The sequence below is a fragment of the Anoplopoma fimbria genome, chromosome 5 (assembly GCF_027596085.1).
Source record: "Anoplopoma fimbria isolate UVic2021 breed Golden Eagle Sablefish chromosome 5, Afim_UVic_2022, whole genome shotgun sequence".
In the NCBI taxonomy this organism is placed as follows: Eukaryota; Metazoa; Chordata; class Actinopteri; order Perciformes; family Anoplopomatidae; genus Anoplopoma; species Anoplopoma fimbria.
In genome coordinates, this window is record NC_072453.1 from 18089193 (window position 1) to 18108234 (window position 19042).

The 19042-nt window shown below is 41.2% G+C and overlaps 2 protein-coding genes and 2 non-coding genes across 7 annotated transcripts; 3 read left to right on the plus strand and 1 right to left on the minus strand.

The window, feature by feature from the left end:
• The first annotated feature begins 643 nt into the window (after window positions 1–643).
• Window positions 644–3157, plus strand: LOC129091517 (uncharacterized). Its single transcript, XM_054599177.1, has 7 exons — window positions 644–935; window positions 1396–1479; window positions 1565–1653; window positions 1735–1920; window positions 2010–2147; window positions 2265–2457; window positions 2536–3157. Exons 1-7 carry the CDS (start codon window positions 692–694, stop codon window positions 2841–2843), a joined length of 1242 nt encoding a protein of 413 aa, XP_054455152.1. The 5' UTR covers window positions 644–691; the 3' UTR covers window positions 2844–3157.
• A 202-nt stretch (window positions 3158–3359) lies between these two features.
• trnal-uag (transfer RNA leucine (anticodon UAG)) lies at window positions 3360–3441 on the minus strand. Its single transcript has one exon. It is a non-coding gene; the product is annotated as a tRNA-Leu (tRNA).
• Window positions 3442–3887: 446 nt separating this feature from the next.
• eef2k (eukaryotic elongation factor 2 kinase) lies at window positions 3888–18742 on the plus strand. 4 transcript variants are annotated; one of them, XM_054598967.1, is made up of 19 exons: window positions 3888–4156; window positions 5163–5404; window positions 5842–5901; window positions 7391–7491; window positions 9515–9575; window positions 9664–9701; window positions 10413–10584; window positions 10904–11053; window positions 11137–11269; window positions 11368–11495; window positions 12101–12320; window positions 12436–12500; window positions 13500–13577; window positions 13951–14007; window positions 15485–15616; window positions 16336–16524; window positions 16605–16729; window positions 16898–17076; window positions 17751–18741. In XM_054598967.1, exons 2-19 carry the CDS (start codon window positions 5171–5173, stop codon window positions 17858–17860), a joined length of 2232 nt encoding a protein of 743 aa, XP_054454942.1. In that variant the 5' UTR covers window positions 3888–4156; window positions 5163–5170; the 3' UTR covers window positions 17861–18741. The 4 variants fall into 4 exon arrangements, with proteins under 4 accessions (XP_054454942.1, XP_054454944.1, XP_054454943.1 ...); XM_054598969.1 differs by having other exon boundaries at window positions 12104–12320; XM_054598968.1 differs by having other exon boundaries at window positions 3888–4131.
• Window positions 18743–18903: 161 nt separating this feature from the next.
• Window positions 18904–18985, plus strand: trnal-aag (transfer RNA leucine (anticodon AAG)). The gene has a single exon. It is a non-coding gene; the product is annotated as a tRNA-Leu (tRNA).
• Window positions 18986–19042: the final 57 nt, after the last annotated feature.

Genomic DNA, 19042 nt, shown 5'->3' on the forward strand with positions numbered 1-19042 from the left:
TTCTAGACCAACCAGCAATCGATTGATTGAGAAACCCTCTGATAGTTGAATCTGTTATTAAAATGACCGTTAGTTGCAGCCCTAGTAGACACAATAAAATGACCATGAATAATTCATAATATGACCCAGTGCAATAATCTGGCCTTAAAAATATTTTTTTATGAAACCTATCAAGTAAATTTTTTGCTAGAATGCGTCCATAAGAAGTCTGGTACTTTCTGAATGTAATTCAGTTTGGTACAACACGAATACCAGAAACTGCAGTCTCATAATTAAAACTCTTCTTGCAAACAACAACAATTTAATTTTGATTAAGATTGCAGCTCTGTTGTTCTGGATGGCATTACACTGTAGTCACCCTGTTGAATTATGTTAAATCTCTAAGTGAAAGAGATCAGAATATGTAAATGACACAATTATAATTCTACCAAAAAAGATACATTTGTGGAATTACATAAATGACAGTTAGACACAGAAATAGAGATGGCAACTCAACACAACCCTTTGACATTTGTCAGAGTTCAAAAGCAGTGTCATTGTCTCTTGTTGGTATACCAGCGGCACCTAGAGGTCTACCCCGGCGGTGCGGCCGGTGTCTGATAGGTCATCCATTAACTCTCCTTACAGTCAATGATTATCGATCACAAGATCCAAAGTTCCACACAAAACATCCCCTGAACATGTTGGTCATATGAGCATCATGTATCTGAAAGCCCTGTCCAGCAGAGTCCTGTGGTCTGGCTGTAGAGGAGGCTGTGTTCGAGGCTATTACAACACCGGGACACCCAGGGACCAAGCCCCGGGCACGGCGGCCCACGGCCGGGTCGTGGACCTCCGCAGCGACACGGTGACCAAGCCAGGGCCGGCGATGAGGCAGGCAATGGCGGAGGCCGAAGTCGGAGATGACGTGATGAGGGAAGACCCGAGTGTTAACGGTCAGAGCCGAAGCGTGACGTAGTAACGACCAGAACCAGAACCAACTTATGTGAATAGGTGATAGTGACTCCTGAATCTGGAGTAGATATGTTCATATCTAGAGGTCAAGGACATAATAATGTGTTGTCTTTATAGAGGCCTTTGTGTAACAGTCTATTCTGCAGTATGTGGTGCTATAAATGAAATTAAACCAACATTTTGCATTATTTGCATTAAAACTGCTTTGATGACATAACCAATAAGTCGGTGTGGAATTTATAACAAGGACAAGATCACCATCCACACACACAAGCAGAAAAAACTCAACCGAGAGTGCAATGCATGCATTATCACACTTGTAGTAATGGGCCCCCTTAAAAACTCAAATATTACTTTATCAAATATAAAGTATGCATCTTTACTTGTGAAATGCAACATAAATCTCGCAGTGTTTAACTAATGTCTTTCTCATTTCTGCAGAGTTACAGGAAATTGCAGCAGATATGTTTCGGATGGAAGCTGCACTATTCGTTCCCTCTGGAACCATGAGTAATCTCATCGCAGGTGAGCTGTGCATCTGTCGTCAGCGTCTCAATCTACCCATGAGAGGTCAGAATGGCCATAAATGTGCACACATTTCATTATGCAGTGATGGTGCACTGCAGAGAGCGGGGCGACGAGATGATCGTGGGCGATCTGTCCCATTTACACATCTATGAGCAAGGAGGGAGCGCACAGGTGAGTCCCACAGCAGCAGACAGGCCCTCTGCACCTGTTTCTCCATCATCTACACTTCATTTTTTATGTGTGTTTATACAGCTAGCAGGGGTCCACGCCACCACAGTAAACAATCTCCCTGATGGATCATTTGACTTGGAGCAGCTGGAATCAAAGATCCGCCACGGTTACCCCGACCCCCACTACCCACGCTCACGCCTCATATGTGTGGAGAACACACACAACATACAGGGAGGGCGTGTGCTGCCTCTGACCTTCCTGCAGAAGGTGTGTGTGTGTGTGTGGAGATTTGTTTTGCATTACTACAACAGCATGGAGAATGCAGCAGCTCTCACAGGTTTGATTCCATCTCCAAGGTTCGTGCTTTGGCAGATAGATATGGTCTGTCAGTCCACATGGATGGAGCCAGGGTGATGAATGCTGCTGTGGCCCAGAGGGTGCCTCCATCCACCATACTGCAGCACACACACACCGTCAGTGTGTGCCTCTCCAAGGTGGGACTGCAAAACACAAATACAATCACGGACTGGACCAGAACATATAATTGATGTGAACCAACAAAGAGCTTGTAGACAAACAGTACAAAGTCATATTTACACGGTGTGTAACAGGGTTTGGGTGCCCCCGTTGGAACCATGCTGGCTGGACCTCGAGACTTCATATCCCAGGCGGTGCGGTGCCGTAAAGCTCTGGGTGGGGGGATGCGACAGGCTGGAATACTGGCAGCAGCTGGGAAAATGGCTCTACTGGACATGGTTGGAAGACTGGAGGAAGATCACCACAATGCAAAGACCTTTGCTCAAGGTGAGCAGCTCATAACTCTGAAAATTAAATCATTAACTGCCTGCTCATAACTTCTTCTCTTTTCTTCACCTCTTCCAGCTCTGCACGATTGTGACCCTCGTCTATTCGCTGTAGACATGGCCACCGTGGAGACAAACATCCTGCGGTTCTACCTACAGGAGCCCAGTTTAAGCCCCTCTGAGTTCTGTGAGCGCATGGCTCAGGTTGGCGATGGAGAGGAGGCGGCACTGGGACAGGGGATACAGGTTCTCATGTACCCCCATTTCGGAAATTCAGTAAGGGCTGTATGGCATCTTGGGATTTCCCCTGAAGATACCCAGCTGGCCATCAGGAAAATGCAATTTGTGGCTTCTCAGTACTTGGAAGAAAAAGTCAGAGCCCAGTGAAACCTGGTACCTGCTAAAATGTGTAGTAAAATATCCAAGACTGAGTTTAGTAAATTTACAGGCTAATCTAGAAAGAGATGTCAAGCACAAATACTGTACAACTGGAGTAACTTTTGATAGCTTCTGGTTTATGCTCTTAGATGCTTGTTTAAGAAAGGAGATGCACTTATGACTTCTGGTGACTAGTAGTTCTCTTGAATACCTATGTTGAATACACTTCCTGTAAGTCGCTTTGGATAAAAGCGTCTGCTAAATGACTGTAATGTAATGTATTTCTATTAATTTCATTTTTTTTAAATTAATATTAAATGAATGAACCACAGTCTCTTGTCAAAGTTTGTTTTTCTTATTTTGATAGTTGCACGATTGTGTTAAACTTAATTCTTGCTTATTAAGTCATGAAAATGGTTTGTAAAGAGAACAAAGGATGGCACTGGTGTGTAAGTCTACTGTGTCTATCTCACATCACTGGTTGCATGGCTGATAATGGCTCCAAAGCAAAATAAATAAAACACCTGGCAGCGGTGGGATTCGAACCCACGCCATCGAAATGACTGGAGCCTAAATCCAGCGCCTTAGACCACTCGGCCACGCTACCTCATATGAGCCATATGGTACAACATTGTATTTAAACCATTCAGCATTTCGTAACACGTGACTATCTGTAGCTAGTATTTATTATATATTACTACCTACACGTTTAAAATAACCCGTATTAACAATATATCATTGTTTAAGTGATCTACGGAGTCCGGCAGGGGCCATTTTTTATCGTTGGAGTATTTGATCACAACAACAGGATGGTGCATTCAAGTGCTCTTCTGGAGTCGTTACAACCGATTCACGCGTTTCACAAGACGTTAGAAGAATAAACAATCAGTGTAATTTTTTATTTGTGTATGTTTTACATTGTAGATACGTTCTTGGAAGTACTTTTACATTCTCGGCGGACTCCTCCCCAAACACACCATCTATTCTCCCATATGAAATGCTAAACGTTCCAGATTTCCGACAGCCTTGAACGCAGCAGGAGGAAGGGGCGTGGCTTACGGAGACCAGTCGTACGTGCTGCAGGCTGAAGTCTTGGTGGAGGACTGTTGGTAACAAGAACTACAAGCCTCTGCCAGGCACGTCCCCGGACCTCCAGGGTGCATTGGAGAACCAGGACCGAGCCGAGCCGGTCTGGAAGAGTTCAGCCGCCTCTGCTGCCTCCTCGTCGGTTTAATCCACTTTAAACTGAGCCGGAAGAGGACGCTACATTGTATCACACACATCAGAGAGATCAAAGGTGTGTCTGCAGCTCCTGCAAAGAGGTAGGCTTTTATAAACTCATGCATCTAACAGACAGCCGTGCCAGAGCAAACTAAAGGCAATGCATGATCATTAGTTTAGTTTCGTTTGTTTGCATAATTAAAAAATATAAAAAACATATAGATAAATAACATTACAGTGCAGGAAGAGGCAGAAAGCCCACTGGGCTTATTTGAAGCCTCCACTTATATAATATTTAAAAAGAATCACAATACTATAACGAATACAAAAAGAAAAGTACATATGGTATGAAATACTGTTTTACAAGATATGATTTATAATAACTAAACATTATAAACAACAAGAAACAGAAAAAAATGCATGTGTGTGAGTACATGTACAAGTACGTGTTAGTTTTTTTTTTGTTTTTTTTCTGTCTGTAAATATAATATTTCAGTTATTGTTGTTTTTTCTACTGTTTTTTATTTTTTATTGCTTATTTATAATACATACTACTATGTCTCTTGTGTGCACTTTACTCTACGCTGCTGTAAGCCTGCAAATTTCCCCGCTGCGGGACTAAGAAAGGATTATCTTATCTTATCTTATCTTATCTGACATATGTGTGCATTTATGTGCGTGTGAACAACATCCATGGTAGCTGCTGCATGATCATTCATGGGAGCACATTGTAGCAGCAGGAGTGCAGGAACTGTATCTGCATTCTTCTGCTGTTACACTGAACATCTGCAAACACACTTTCCTTTGAATCCAGTGGAACATATTGGTGGTTACAGTTGCGGAAGATGTTAATTGCTCTTGCATGCTGATGATCACATTTAATGGCTTAAATCCACATTATATAAGTATATACTTTGATTTTACGATGTATGCAAATGGTGGAGATGTCCTGGTGCAGCCACCTCTAAGGTTACCTGGATGACTGTCTCACATTAGATGCTCAGCTGTGCAGCCGGTGCAGGCTTGTTGTGAACACATGCTTACGTGGCTGCCTTACACTCACTTCCCACTCACTCTCCTCACTCTCCTGTCTTGTCAACACAACAGCAGACATCATGGAGGATGACCTGATGTTCAGCATGGAGGAGGAGGGAAGCGCCAAGAGGCCCCCTGTCCAACGAAGGGTCCCCAACCAGCGGTCCATTTCCCTCAGTGAGGACGATGACGACGACCACTTCATCTGCCCCATCCTGGACGACTCCGCCAAAGAAATCTGTCACTACCTGAAGAATAAGGTCTACGCCCGGCAGCTGTCAAACTCCCTCCCTAAGAGCAACTTTATGTTCAAGGTGAGCTGTCGCCTTGGCAACATGATGCCAAATGGACAGTAAAGGGAAAAATATCAGAAAATGTTGAAAACTTGGTATTTAGTTCTGCAATTGTGTGTGAAAACAGCTCTTTGCCTTATAAGGACAGATGCTCTGTGCATGCCTGTGTGTGTGTGTGTCTATTTATTGGAGTGCAAAGCAGCTCAGACACTTCTTAAATGCACTCTCACTAAAGAACAGGAAGTTCCAGCACTGGTTCCTCCCTTCATGTGATCAGCAGTGAGCGAGCTATACAAGGGACACGTTTCAGTCTTACCAGAGCCACTGTGCTCCAGCCAACTGCAATTATGTGTAGGGTTGTTATTTAAACCTTTTGATTTTTACTATGTTAATGTCAGATATGTTTTACCGTGTTTGTTGATGACAAAGCCGTCCATTTTCTTTACCTTTCTACATAGAATGAAACAGAAACGGTGGCAGAACCTCGAGGGCACAGGGTTTTGTCTCAGAGTGCACTGGTACGTTACAGATCAGTTATATCTTCATCCCCCCCTCTTCACCGGTGAACATCTGCGCCTCCTTTTTCCCCAACTACACTCTCTATTTAACATTCCTTTTTCCTTTACTTTACTTTTGTAACATCTTTTCAACCTCCTCTCAGTTCCTCTCTTCATGACTGATGTGTATTCTAATCAATTCATCCTCCCTTTCTTCTCACCGAGTTTTATTTCATCAATCTACATTAACAAAATGAATGTTTTACTGTTATTTCACAAACTTTTCTGGAGAAAATGTATCGTTTTGGTTTCAGAAACTTCTATTTATTATATATGATGCTTCTGTAGTCTAGGATTGGATTTAGAAAATGACATTTCAGCTAAACATGCATTTTAAGCATGGCTGTGATGCTGCAATGTGTCCAACAGCATGAAGAAGTTGCAAACTCCAGCATGTGAATAAAGGTTTGACATAAGACGGGTTGTCAGCTCCTTGTCACAAACAGTTGTGACACTCATCCATCCCTTCATATTTATCTTTATGTAACTCCCTGGCTCTAAATATAAGCATGTCCTGAACGCCTGCTGCACAGGGACCGGTGGAATACGAGGGCGACGTGCTCCAGTGCAGGACTGCCTGGTTCAGGGTTTGGGTTACTGGAGCAGGTTTGGTGTTACCAGATTGATTCATGGGTCCTTCCAAGAAAGTTATTTTTTGAAAATGGCACAACTGCTGATGGCCATGAACCATCACGTGGTTATCACATTCATATGGAGGTGGCAGTAAACTATTCCAGGTAATGTGATGGAATAGGAGACCATGTTTGTCCCCAATAATACAGTTATTCTGAGGCCTGCCGAATATTCAAACTTTATGTATTTACTCAGTTAGATTTTCTTTTCATTTTTATGATTGTGTGTTTTCTTTCTCGGTTTGTACTGATGTTTGTGTTTTTTCCTTCCATCCTTAACCTTTCTTTACTCCTGATTTGCACGGTGCTACAAAACTAGGGATGCACCAATCTGACTTTTTAAGTCTGTATCTGACTGTATGGAAGTGACTGTTATCATTCTTTAATGTGTAAGGCAACAACCAGTTTCACTTAAACATTGTATTCTTACCTTTTGTAAAACAAAATATAACAAATAAGTAGATAGATATAGATTTACTGAATTGTTATGTATTAAAATAAGGGTGTCCAATACCACTGTAACAGGTAAAACAGGTAAACAAACTAAATAAGTGTCCTTCACTGCACGCTCGCCAAGCCCTAAGCTGATTAAATGCAAATACTTTGAAGAATGAGCTGCTCAGTGCAGAAACTGTGTAACTGAATTAGCTCTATTAGTTAGCACATTAGAGGGATAAAGGGTTGTGCAGAGAGAGCACAAACAAAACTTTGAACTGAATTTGTTCTTGCACACCTCTTTGGGAAACAGATTTTTTCCATTGTCTTTGCATAAAAACAAATGCTGTCAGCTAACAAGTTGTCTTTGCTCGTTGCAACAGGATGCATGGAAACATGCGATCGAAAAGGCCAAAGCTATGCCCGACCCCTGGGCCCAGTTTCACCTGGAGGACATCGAGACTGAACCCTGCATTCGTTACAGGTACGAAGAACTCTGTTTTGGCTGTCAGTCAACATGGAAGACATGTTTTTTATGAAATATTGATAAGGCTGATAGTGTTAGGCTCATATATGGGTCAGGGGTGCTAAATTATAATTGTTGACAAACATTACCGCCCCTTCGCCGGGAACGTTGTTGACCTTTGGCTTGCCAAGTTCTTTTTTTAAATCTTGTACTGCACGTAGGAAAACTCAAGTGTTCTCCCAGATATCACATAAACAGACACACCTACTGCAGAGCTCTCAGACGTGGGCAGCTTGATATCAAGGCGTCGACACACAATTAAATGGGTGTTTGCAGAATAGCAAGAAGAAAATGAATGTGTGTGTGTGTGTGTGTGTGTGTGTGTGTGTGTGTGTGTGTGTGTGTGTGTCCTGTAACATAACAAACAGGACTGGGACTTTACTGGAGAGAGGAGTGAATGTCAGGATCTCCGTTTCGCCTCCGTTTCTCTTTTCGTGTGCTAATTTTATCCACATGTAACCTCACTCCTCCTTCCCTCTCTGAACCCCCCCCCCCCGTATGGTCTGGATGGAATGAATGTCACTGTGGTACACTGTGTTCTTCAGGCTGAAGTGGTTTGTTGGCAGAAAACAGTTTGGACAGAGAGAAGAGTGCAGTGGAGGAGGAGAGATTATACTGAGTTTGTAATTTAAAGGCACTCAGGTTTCAGCTGTGAAGACTTGCAGCTGCACCCAGTTCATGCAGTGTTTATCGACTCAGGACACACACACACACCGCCAAGCCAAACAGACACACTGACCCAGACATACAGTGTGTACACACACACTTGTACCGCCATATCGACTGTATCAGTTCTTCCCGGATCCCATGAATTTAACCCTAAATGCTAATGGCTGCAGAGACAGAGAGCCCTATCTTTGGGAAGAAACGTGAAAGCACACACATCCTCCGTTTCATTCTTCTCTCTTTGCTGAGAGGAAACCATGTGCCTCCATGATAAGATAATATAATGAGCTGTTGACATAGGAACTCCCTCACAAAGAGTAACCTGGCTAACGTGATCGAGAGTTTTAGTAACTTAAGCCGACTCAAAATAGTCTAACGAGTTCTGCTCAGTGTTGCGGACCGTCATCCAGTGAGAGTGATTTGTAACGTCACAGGTGGAAAACAAAAAAAAAAGCTCCATTTTATTTTCTGTGGGTCATTTGATCCCCAGAGAGTCACAAGACCGACTCTCAGCCACTCTGGTTAAAGGAGATGTTGTTTCACAGAGCTGCAGTAGACTTAGTTTAAAAATATTATGGAGGTTGTGCTGCCACTAAAATAAATCATTTTGATTTGTAATTATCTCCTGTCTTCAATTAATCTAAACGCTATAAAAATTCAGAAATCAATAAAAAATTGCCATCACAACTTCCCAGAACCGAAGCTGACACCTTCATATTTCTTTATTTTGTGCAACAGTCCAAAACAACTGATACAAGCTACTGTTTGTTCACTAGTTGGTGTTGACCTGTCCTTCAAAATAAAACACAGATTAGCGCTGTGAGGCTGTACCTGGGCAAAGCTGTACTTTGCCTTTGAGCTAAATGCTAACGTCAGCATGCTAACTCACATTGAAGATGCCAACATTCTGAAGTTTAACAGATGAAATATTCCCCATCTTATTTTGGTGTGTTAACATGCTAATATTTAGCTATTTAGCTGGAAACGCAAAGTTCAACTGAGGCTGATGGAAATGCCATGTGTGTTGCAAGAATCTGGTTATAAACCAAAGTGGACCAATGAAGATTCTGACCTGATGATGGTGCTAGATAAGCAGCAAATGTATATGTCGATCCATCAGATAGTTGTTTAAATATTTCAGTCTGGAACAAAATGTTTCTGTCAAAACAACCAACAGTGCTTTAAAAAGAACGTTCTATGTTCTATTAGATGGATTTGATTTTATGTGAATTTAAAGAGCATCCATCATTCTAAAAGAGCCACATTTGAGTAAGCATTTAACGTTTCATTTAAATTCACTGTCCCTTTTTTTTAGGTACAATGCCGTCACAGGAGAGTGGGCTCAAGACCAGGTCCACATCAAGATGGCTACCCAGGTATTAATGCTCTTTAGATAAAGACTGTATTGACACTTTAGAGAAGAAAGAGTTTCTCATCTCTTGTCTTTATAATATTTTCTTACAGCCGTTTGGGAAAGGGGCCATGAGGGAGTGCTTCAGAACGTAAGTGGAATATTTTTTCTACATTCATCAGTCCTCATCCAGCGGTTAATGCCCTCCAGTTCTAATAACGGAGGACCTCGTGGCCTCAGTGTAAATAGAGCAGAGCAGTATTCTCTTAGGGGTGCAGGTCCACATTCCTCACATTTCTTGCTCCGACTGGGGAGGATAGCGTCTGACAAATTTAGTAATTTCACAGCCATAGATGGTACCGAAAATATCCCTCTGAACCAGCTCAATAAAGTCCTCCAGGATGTCACCGGGGCTTTAAACCCATTGATCCCCTGGTTGTTAATTGTTTTGGATGAAATAGAATATAAGCTTACAGCGTTGACAATGCTCCGCTGTGTTTTGGCTTCTGCATGGCACTGCAGAATGAAAGAGAGACGGGATAATGGTCTAATTGTTAATGTTTGATCCTCAGTTATGAGGGACATGTGAAAGAGGAAAAGGAATCCTTCAACCTCCCACTTTAGCTGTTTGCTGTTTGCAGTATCCCACAGAAATATTCAGCTCTGACAAAAGCATGAAAATAAATCATCCAGCTCTCAAAAGCCCAAACAAGTTAAAACAAGAAAATCTCTACATCAGAAATGTTGGTATGTGGTCCCTGTAGGATTTGTGGGTTTCTTTCTATGAGTGAACTGTGAATACATTTAAATATAACTGAAAAGCTGCTCACTAATCAGAATGTCGCATTTATTTTCCCTCCAGGAAGAAGCTGTCAAATTTCTCACACAGCAGCAACTGGAAGTCAGCATGTAATTATGTGACCAAGCGTTACATGGAGACGGTGGACAGAAACGTTTACTTTGAGGACGTCAGGCTGCAAATGGAGGCCAAACTCTGGGGAGAAGAATACAACCGGCACCGACCTCCCAAACAGGTACACAAAGAACATTTACATCTCCATAACTCTCGTCATTTTAGCTCTAAAATAGCATTTTAATAGGAAAGTAAACTCAAGCATGTGCATCATTTTATAGTATAGGTTATTTTAAAATGATGACGTGCATTTTATATGCATGTCATCATTTTATATATATTATTTTTCTATATCTGCTTTTTCACACAGTCTTTTAGCCCAGCCTTAGGAGCGTGTCATAATTCATCTCTCTGCACATATTGTTTGTGCATGTGACAAATGAACCTTTGTGCCTATTCTGCTGGATTGTGAGTGTTGTTTACCTCTCTCCAATCCTCAGGTGGACATCATGCAGATGTGTGTGATAGAGATGATGGACCGACCAGGTAAACCGCTCTTCCACCTGGAACATTACATCGAGGGCAAGTACATCAAATACAACTCCAACTCTGGCTTTGTGAGGGACGACAACATCCGACTCACTCCACAGGTAAGCTGAGTCACCTTTTAGTGTTAGTCCATGTTAGAGCCAACACTAAATGAATAACCTTCTTCTCTTTCTGCATCCATCAGGCCTTTAGTCACTTCACCTTTGAGCGGTCGGGCCACCAGCTGATCGTGGTGGACATCCAAGGAGTCGGAGATCTCTACACTGACCCTCAGATCCACACAGAGAAGGGGACGGACTTCGGAGATGGCAATCTGGGTACAGTTCCCCTCTGATATCGCCAAACTGCTGCTTGATACACGTGTGAAGTTAGAAATGATTCAAGAGGCTCCTTTCTGATCTGGCCTGTGTTCCAGGTGTGCGTGGCATGGCGCTGTTCTTCCACTCCCACCTGTGTAACAAGATCTGCAAGAGTATGGGCCTGACGCCTTTTGACCTTTCCCCTGCAGAGAAGTCCCAGCTGGACTGCACCAACAAACTGCTTGTAATTTTAACATTTTAATAATAATAATAAAGAAAATGTCAGCCAGGGCCAGATATCAGGGTAAAAATAGTTCATAAGATAATAATAATAATAATAGAAAAAGATCTGGAACAAGATAAGATAAGATTGAGAAACTTGTAGGTGGATTACCTTCGCCAAGGCTGTTCACATAAGTGAACAATAAGCGGCGGCAGTAGCTCTGTCCACGGGGACTTGTCTTTGAAACTGGAGGACCAAGTATGGAGTCTGGACTGGTATTTGGAGAGGTGCCAGTTTGCCCTCCCTGCTGATGGACAGACAAACAAACCAACAAAGAAAAAAGTACCCAGTTGCCATGTTTAGTCTTGTGTGTAATCGGCTTTGGAACGGTATTTCCTGTTAGATTCACTAATCTCAACTGAATATGCAGCATTAAATACAGAAAAAGAAAGAAAAAAGGATGAAAAGTGTGCCGCGTTATGTTTTAAACATGAAATAAATATTACTAATAAATTCCTGCACCTACTCGCTGTCCAGCTCAGTTGTGGGATTAGCATGGTGAGGATGCTTATCTTCAGTGTCTTCTGCTTGTTCTGTTGCTTTTTAATCAATCTCCTTTTTTTCAGAAGTCAGCCCAGACGGTGCTGAGGGGCTGCGAGGAGCCCTGCGGTTCTCCCCGTGTTCGTACCATGTCGGTCGGCCGGACGCCTCCGCTGTTGTCCCGCCTGTCTGAGACGTCTTCTGTGGACGAGAGCATGAGCGACGCAGACTCAATCCCCTGCTCGCCGCTCACACTGCCCTGCTCCCCGCTCGCTGCACACGGATTTATGGGAAGGTCCCCTATGGGTACTGTGTCCATTAAATGTTCTTACATACTGCACGTGATTAACAGTACATCTGACTGTAGTTAAGCATGGTGTCCACCTTCTAAATAGTTTTGTGTTATTTCTACATTTTACAGGCTTATCCTTTATGGGAATGAACGAACATGACCGACACAATAATAACAACACAGGTGAAAACAAGGTGAGCATTAACTCATAACCAAACTGTAGTTTAGTCAGTCCATGTTGAGTCCCAAGAGCTCCATGTCTGCTAATTTAAAGTCTCTATTTTTGTCCTCCTACATTACATTTGTATCTATTTTCATAAAAGATTATGTAAAGTCCACGTAAAAGAAACTAAAAACATGTGTAGGAGTCATCTCCATCTGTCACTTCAATACAGTATCAACATTTTCACCTCTAGGCGGCGCTGTGCTACTCATCATACCTCAACATTTTTTATAACATGCTTGCAGTTCATTTTGACTGCTGAGGTCAAAGGTGAATAAAAGAGTTAAAGGAGCAGTGTGTACACCCTTCTGCTTTCCAAGTGTGTCGGATAACTACAGTTGGCTTCAAGAAACTTTAACATGTGAAAGCTTCTAGAGCCGGTGTTTGGTTTGTACATTCTGGGATACGGTAGAAAAATGGCTGTGCAGCATTGCGAACTCTGTGAAGAGGACTCGCTCCTCATGAAGTTATGAAGGGTTCATTCTAAGCTAATTAAAGCAAAACAATTCTTCTTATATTGATGAAACCAAATTATGAATATTTTATTCCATTTCTGCCAATAAGTTCCCCTAAGTTTTACACACTGTTGCTTGACAGAACTTTATTGATAGGCACGTTTCAAAAATAAAGTTACAAGGTGCTTTAAATGGATTTACAATTAACTTAAATCAAGCTATTAAAAGTACAAAAATAAAATTTCGGCATTAAAATAGGATAAAAAAGTATAAATAAAAACAAATAAAACTGATTCTGTAACTGGAAAAATAAAAAGCATTATAAAAAGACAGGCTTTAAGAAGTGATTTAAAAGTTTTTTCTCCTTGCATTTGTGATTTGAACCGGTTCCTATTGTTTTTTTGTTTAAACCCTAAGTACCATGAATTGCAATAATCTAGACGTGATGATTTAAAAGCATGAATGATCTGCTCAATATCAGCAATATAATATCTAAAATGTGTTTCTGTCTGTAGGACTCTGACAGCGGCGGTGACAGCGGATACCCCAGCGAGAGGAGGAGTGAAGGCGACGCAAATGACCACGTAGACGGGGTAAATATTGACTTCTGACTTTTTGTTTGATTTAAGTTTGACCAGAGAAATATATCAAGGAGATTTTTTAAGCAGTCTGTCAAAAAGAGTCAGTTCACCTGCAGAAAAAACCCATTAAGAAATGTATTTGTGTGTCTGACATTTACCAAGTAGTACTTTTAGATATGTTATGTCTCGTTTGAATATTCATGTCTTATGTTCAAATTAGATTTAGACACTTTTAAAAATATTTTTAGACACATTTGTAAGCTTACTCACACATATTATGTTAAACAATTTTTAAAGCAGCTGTTGGTCTGTTAACATTTCCTCTCCTCCACATGAAGTCTGACTGTAGGTTTTATATATATATGCATGTTGTATCGTCACTTAGGCCCATCACCGCAACCAAAGACATTATTCTGAGTCGGATGAAGACAGTGTCAGACGGGTAAACAAACGTAGAGACGACAGTGTGTAAATGTCATAATCATCCTCATCACCGTGATCAAATCACCTTCTCATTTCCCTCATCCTTGTTTTTCTTCACTTTGTCTGTTTCCCCATTATTTCTCTCTTATCTCTTAATTTAACATCAGAAGCCGTTCCTCAGCTTTCCCTCTGATTTAGCTCCTCCTGCTCTTTGTGTTCCCTCACTAGAGGAAGATGGTTGCTCCTCCAAGAGTCACTGCAAACTTAAATTCTTACACTGACGACCACGAATGGGTGATTATTTGCATGGAGGCTTGTGAAGCCAGGCATCTCCCTGCTGTTTTTATAACCGTTTATCAAGCATGGCTTTCTCAAGTTACATTTGATTAGATTACACAGGCTTCAACTGTTTTCAACCTTTATCTTCAGATTGAATGAAAACAGTCTGAAAATGCAAAATACAAAGAAATTAAAACTGACGTTTGGAACTGAAACACCATCTACCTCTGTTTGACCAACTCCGCCATCTTGCCAATGACAATACCTTTGTGTGTGTGTGTGTCTGTGTCTGTGTGTGTGTGTGTGTGTGTGTGTGTGTGTGTGTGTGTGTGTGTGTGTGTGTGTGTGTGTGTGTGTGTGTGTGTGTGTGTGTGTCTGCTCCTGCTTGATTTTTGCATTCACTGAGGTCAACATGGATGTACTCCTCCAGCTCTGAGCTTTAAGGACAATCTGTGTAATTCAGTTAAAGTGGCCCTATTATGCTTTTCCACTTTTCCCTCTTCTTTAGTGTGTTTTTATATATATATTTGTACATGTAAAAGGTGCGTAGAGTGTAAAACCTGAAGTCCACGGCTAAAAGGAGTTACCCTCCCCCCCTCAGAAGCTCCTGAGCTCCTGAAACGACTCCATTGAATACTTTCCTTCACTTCTGTAACATTATGAGGTCATAATGTAACTTTATGAGGTCACAATGTAACTTTATGAGGTCATAATGTAACTTTATGAGGTCATAATGTTACAGAAGTGACGTAAAGCTCCTTCCAGCTAGTTTGGCCCTCAAACAACAAAAGAGAGAGACGGATCTGAAGCTCCTGAGGAAGAGTTTTTTGAAATGTGAAATGTTGACCAATCACAACAGAGCGGGCTAGCTGACCAATCAGAGCAGGCTTTGCTTTCTGGAGGGAGGAGCTACAACGGAGCGATTCAGAGAGAGGGTGAGAAGAGGTGCTGCAGGACAGAATGATGAAAAAAACAAGGAGGATTATGGGCATTAACACATGTAAACATGATGTAACTGTAACTGGAGATAAAAATATGCACCCGGAATAAAGCATAATAGGGCCTGTTTAAAATCAAACAGCAGATTTGTCTGGATGGGTACACCCCTGAGAGTCTTTATAAACGTTCATCATATGATTTGTTTTGTGAATATGTTTAAGACCATCATCACTACTTCTCCTTCTTGCATATCTTGACTGTCTTTTTCCCCGACTCAGCTGACGGAGGAGAAGTGGAGCTTCTACCATTCGTCTCGCGCTCACGTCCACCGGTCCTCCTGTGTGGCCACCGAGGTGGAGCGACTCAACACGCTGCTGCAGAAGAAGATCGGCCAGTCGATCCTAGGAAAGGTAAAATATCAGAGGGTTGGTTTGACGTGAATAAAGATGATATTTGTGGCCGGGTCGCAGGATTGACATTGACATTGACACCTTGCACCTCATATTCACAGATTTGTGTGGCCTCACAATTAATTTACTCTGGTTTTTAGCTTCTCTGTTTTTCTTTGTGTGCTCAAATATCTATTTTTATAGTAAGCATGCTTACTAGTGTGGCTTATTTATTCACTTTTACAGTGAAAAAGCACAACACAAGCTCAAAAATTTCTTCTAATTAATTAGATTGTTATGGATTAGGATGCATTGATCAACCCACACAGTCAACATCCATTAACAACAGTTAATTCGTAGTTCTCGTCTGCAAACTCTGCAGAAAGCTCAGAGCTTCAGGTGATCTGTGGCTCTGCTCTAAAACCTGATGATCTCCTTTTTGAATTTGTGTTTGTGGATTATAACTTTCAGGATTTTCTTGCCATTTTCTGACAATTATGTATAATGTTTTTCTTCTGCTACTTGATGTCGATGGTCCTAAAATCAAGTCTTAAAAAACAAACAAACTAATCGTAATGAGAGCAAAGGGCAGCATCAGTTGATCATATGTCAAACAATTTGTGTGTGAGTCTACATTTTCAGAATTTCTCTTCATGCTAAGATTCTGAATCCACTTGCTGCAGAAAACTTCTTTCCAAGGTTTGTTTCATTTGTTAAATACACTCTGGATCCCCTTCAAGGTCCACCTGGCGATGGTGCGGTACCATGAAGCCGGTCGCTTCTGCGAGAAGGACGAGCAGTGGGATCAGGACTCGGCCATGTTGCACCTGGAGAGAGCTGCTCTGTGCGGAGAGCTGGAGGCCATCGTGGCCTTGGGACAGTGCTGCATGCAGCTGCCTCATCACATTCTGCCAGAAATGGAGCTGGAGGTACCACGGAGGTTTATTCAGCATTCTGGTTTCTGTGCAGTGTGCAGCGTTGTGTGTTAATATTCCTGTGTTGTTGGCAGGATAACGCTGGAAACAAGATGAAAGGTTTTAAGTATCTGATGCTGGCTGCGGAGGCCGGAGACAGACCTTCCATGATCATAGTGGCCAGAGCCTTCGATACTGGGATCAATCTGTCAGCTGACAGGTCAGTGTTTGAGTTTAAACTCTGGAAAGCTGAGTAAAGATAAGATATGATAATACTGCCCCCTAGAGGGAATTTCAGACATTTATTTTCTTACAGTAAAGGAACATAGTATTATTTTTGATGCTGAAGGTGTGTATTATTGTTTTTTTTTATATTTACATTATTCAGAAAGCAGGACTGGGAGGAGGCGAATCACTGGTATGAGAGTGCGTTGAACATGACAGACTACGACGAGGGGGGAGAGTTCGACGGCACGCAGGACGAGCCTCGCTACCTGCTGCTGGCCAGAGTGGCAGAGATGAACCAAGTGGGAGGCTTCAACCTCACCGCAAACCCACAGAGAGCAGGTGAGACTCCATGCTGGCTCAACAAACCTCAACGTGTTAAATACACTTAAATATACCTGCTTCATTTTAAGGAATAGTCCACTCAAATCTGCCCTGTGTAAACACAGAAAAAGTACCATGGCGTCCATAGAAACTTCTCAAACTACGGCTGCAGCATTATCCACTTCTGTTGATTCATATGTTCAATAGTATTCAAAATTATCTCCACTACATGGATCTCAAACTATAGCTTCTTTAGAGCTCCGAAGCTCTGCTGTAAAAAGTGCATTTAATAGTTTATTAGCTAATTGTTGATTGATTAAAAAATACCGATAATAACACAAATCATCAGCAAAAATAGTGTTTTGAGAGACTTATAACCATCATAACTGCTGTGAATATACTCCAAAATCTCTTCAGAGCCGTGTGGGTTGAGTATTTGATACGCAAAAGATTTTCAGTGCAATGTTCCTTTTTAGAATGTTTTACAGAGAATGGACAGGATTGTTTAATAGATGAGGCTTCTTGTTGGTTTCGGTCTTCTTGTGGGATTTATTAAAAATAATAAAAATTGAAGGATATCACCAGCCTTTTCCTTACTCTATTTATTGAAAGTTTCTCATTAAAAGCCAATAATTGCTGCATATAATTGTCTTTGCCTCCACCCTAACGTCTCCTACCATCCTCCTCTGCAGGTGATCTGTTTACAGAAGCAGCAGAAGCTGCCACGGAGGCCATGAAAGGTCGACTGGCTAACCAGTACTACATGAGAGCTGAAGAAGCCTGGGCGCTAATGGAGGAGTAATTTTTTGATACAAAAAGGCCACGGAAGGTCATTTTTACACATTCAGAATAAAACCTGAATTGGTAGTTTACATACTTTTTTATTGCATATTCTCTTGCCAAGGTGCTGTGTATGTGTGTGTTTTCAGCCTTCTAGAATCAGGCTTTAAAGTCTAGGTTTCTGTTCTTCTTTTTCTGTTTCTTTTCTTTAATTCCCTGTCTCTGATTACCTTTAGACTAAGTGACTGTGGTTGTATGAAAGAGAAGGTCTAGAAGATCAAAACAAAGAAAATGTTTCTTACTTTGCTCTATATTCATGTTGGAAGAATGCATGTTAAAAAATTCTTGGAGTATAAAACTTAAATAAAGTTTGCTTTATGGGTAAACACTTGTCGCTATTCCTCCCAGTTTTCATACTCTCTCCAGTAGACAAGAGCTCTGTCTTTAATGGTCTGTTCCTGGTGACTCAATACAAATGATAGTACAAATCTTTAAATGCTGCTGTCATAACTGTTAATCTCAAATCCAAAGTGCACCAATGCAACCAAGGTATGTTTGTGTCAACTCTGAAATTACATAGACTTTGTCACTAACAACACAACAACCAATAAAAGCATTTTGATTTTTAAACGAAAATCCCAATGTAAAACGAAGAATATTGTACCTTACAGAACTGCAGCAAATGTACTTTTAATATGTTTTATTTGGAAATATATGCACATTAATTTATTCCAAAATGCACCAAATGAAAAGTACTTTCAGTAATGCAAAATATACTATATAAACTACTGTATATAGATGGTAAGAAATGAAAATCAAACACAGCTCTTTTTATCTCCTTTAATTAAAATTTTCCAAATGCTGCTATGGATACTTAAATATGTGTTAAGGGATATATTTAGGTTTTAGAATTTACATCTAACAGCTTTAATGTAGTGTGTATATTAATGTATGTAAATAGGTAATTTGTCTAATAAATGATGACATTTTATTTATCTGCCTTTCATTGTTTTAATCAACTGTACAGATGTATAAAACCACGTGATCTCGCACACGGCGTACCCAGGTAGCGTGGCCGAGCGGTCTAAGGCGCTGGATTAAGGCTCCAGTCTCCTCGGAGGCGTGGGTTCGAATCCCACCGCTGCCATCATTTTTTTTTTTTTTTTTGCAAACTCTTCCCTAAAATATCCACACAACACAATTA

What these genes read in the sequence shown, in the direction of transcription:
- LOC129091517 (XM_054599177.1), top strand. Translation starts at nt 692, where the DNA reads ATGAGCATCATGTATCTGAAAGCCCTGTCCAGCAGAGTCCTGTGGTCT. An exon ending in CTCTGACCTTCCTGCAGAAG is followed by an intron (nt 1,921 to 2,009) that starts GTGTGTGTGTGT and finishes TCCATCTCCAAG; the next exon opens with GTTCGTGCTTTGGCAGATAG. An exon ending in TCAGTGTGTGCCTCTCCAAG is followed by an intron (nt 2,148 to 2,264) that starts GTGGGACTGCAA and finishes GGTGTGTAACAG; the next exon opens with GGTTTGGGTGCCCCCGTTGG.
- eef2k (XM_054598967.1), top strand. Translation starts at nt 5,171, where the DNA reads ATGGAGGATGACCTGATGTTCAGCATGGAGGAGGAGGGAAGCGCCAAG. An exon ending in GGCACCGACCTCCCAAACAG is followed by an intron (nt 10,585 to 10,903) that starts GTACACAAAGAA and finishes TCCAATCCTCAG; the next exon opens with GTGGACATCATGCAGATGTG. An exon ending in ACAACACAGGTGAAAACAAG is followed by an intron (nt 12,501 to 13,499) that starts GTGAGCATTAAC and finishes TTCTGTCTGTAG; the next exon opens with GACTCTGACAGCGGCGGTGA.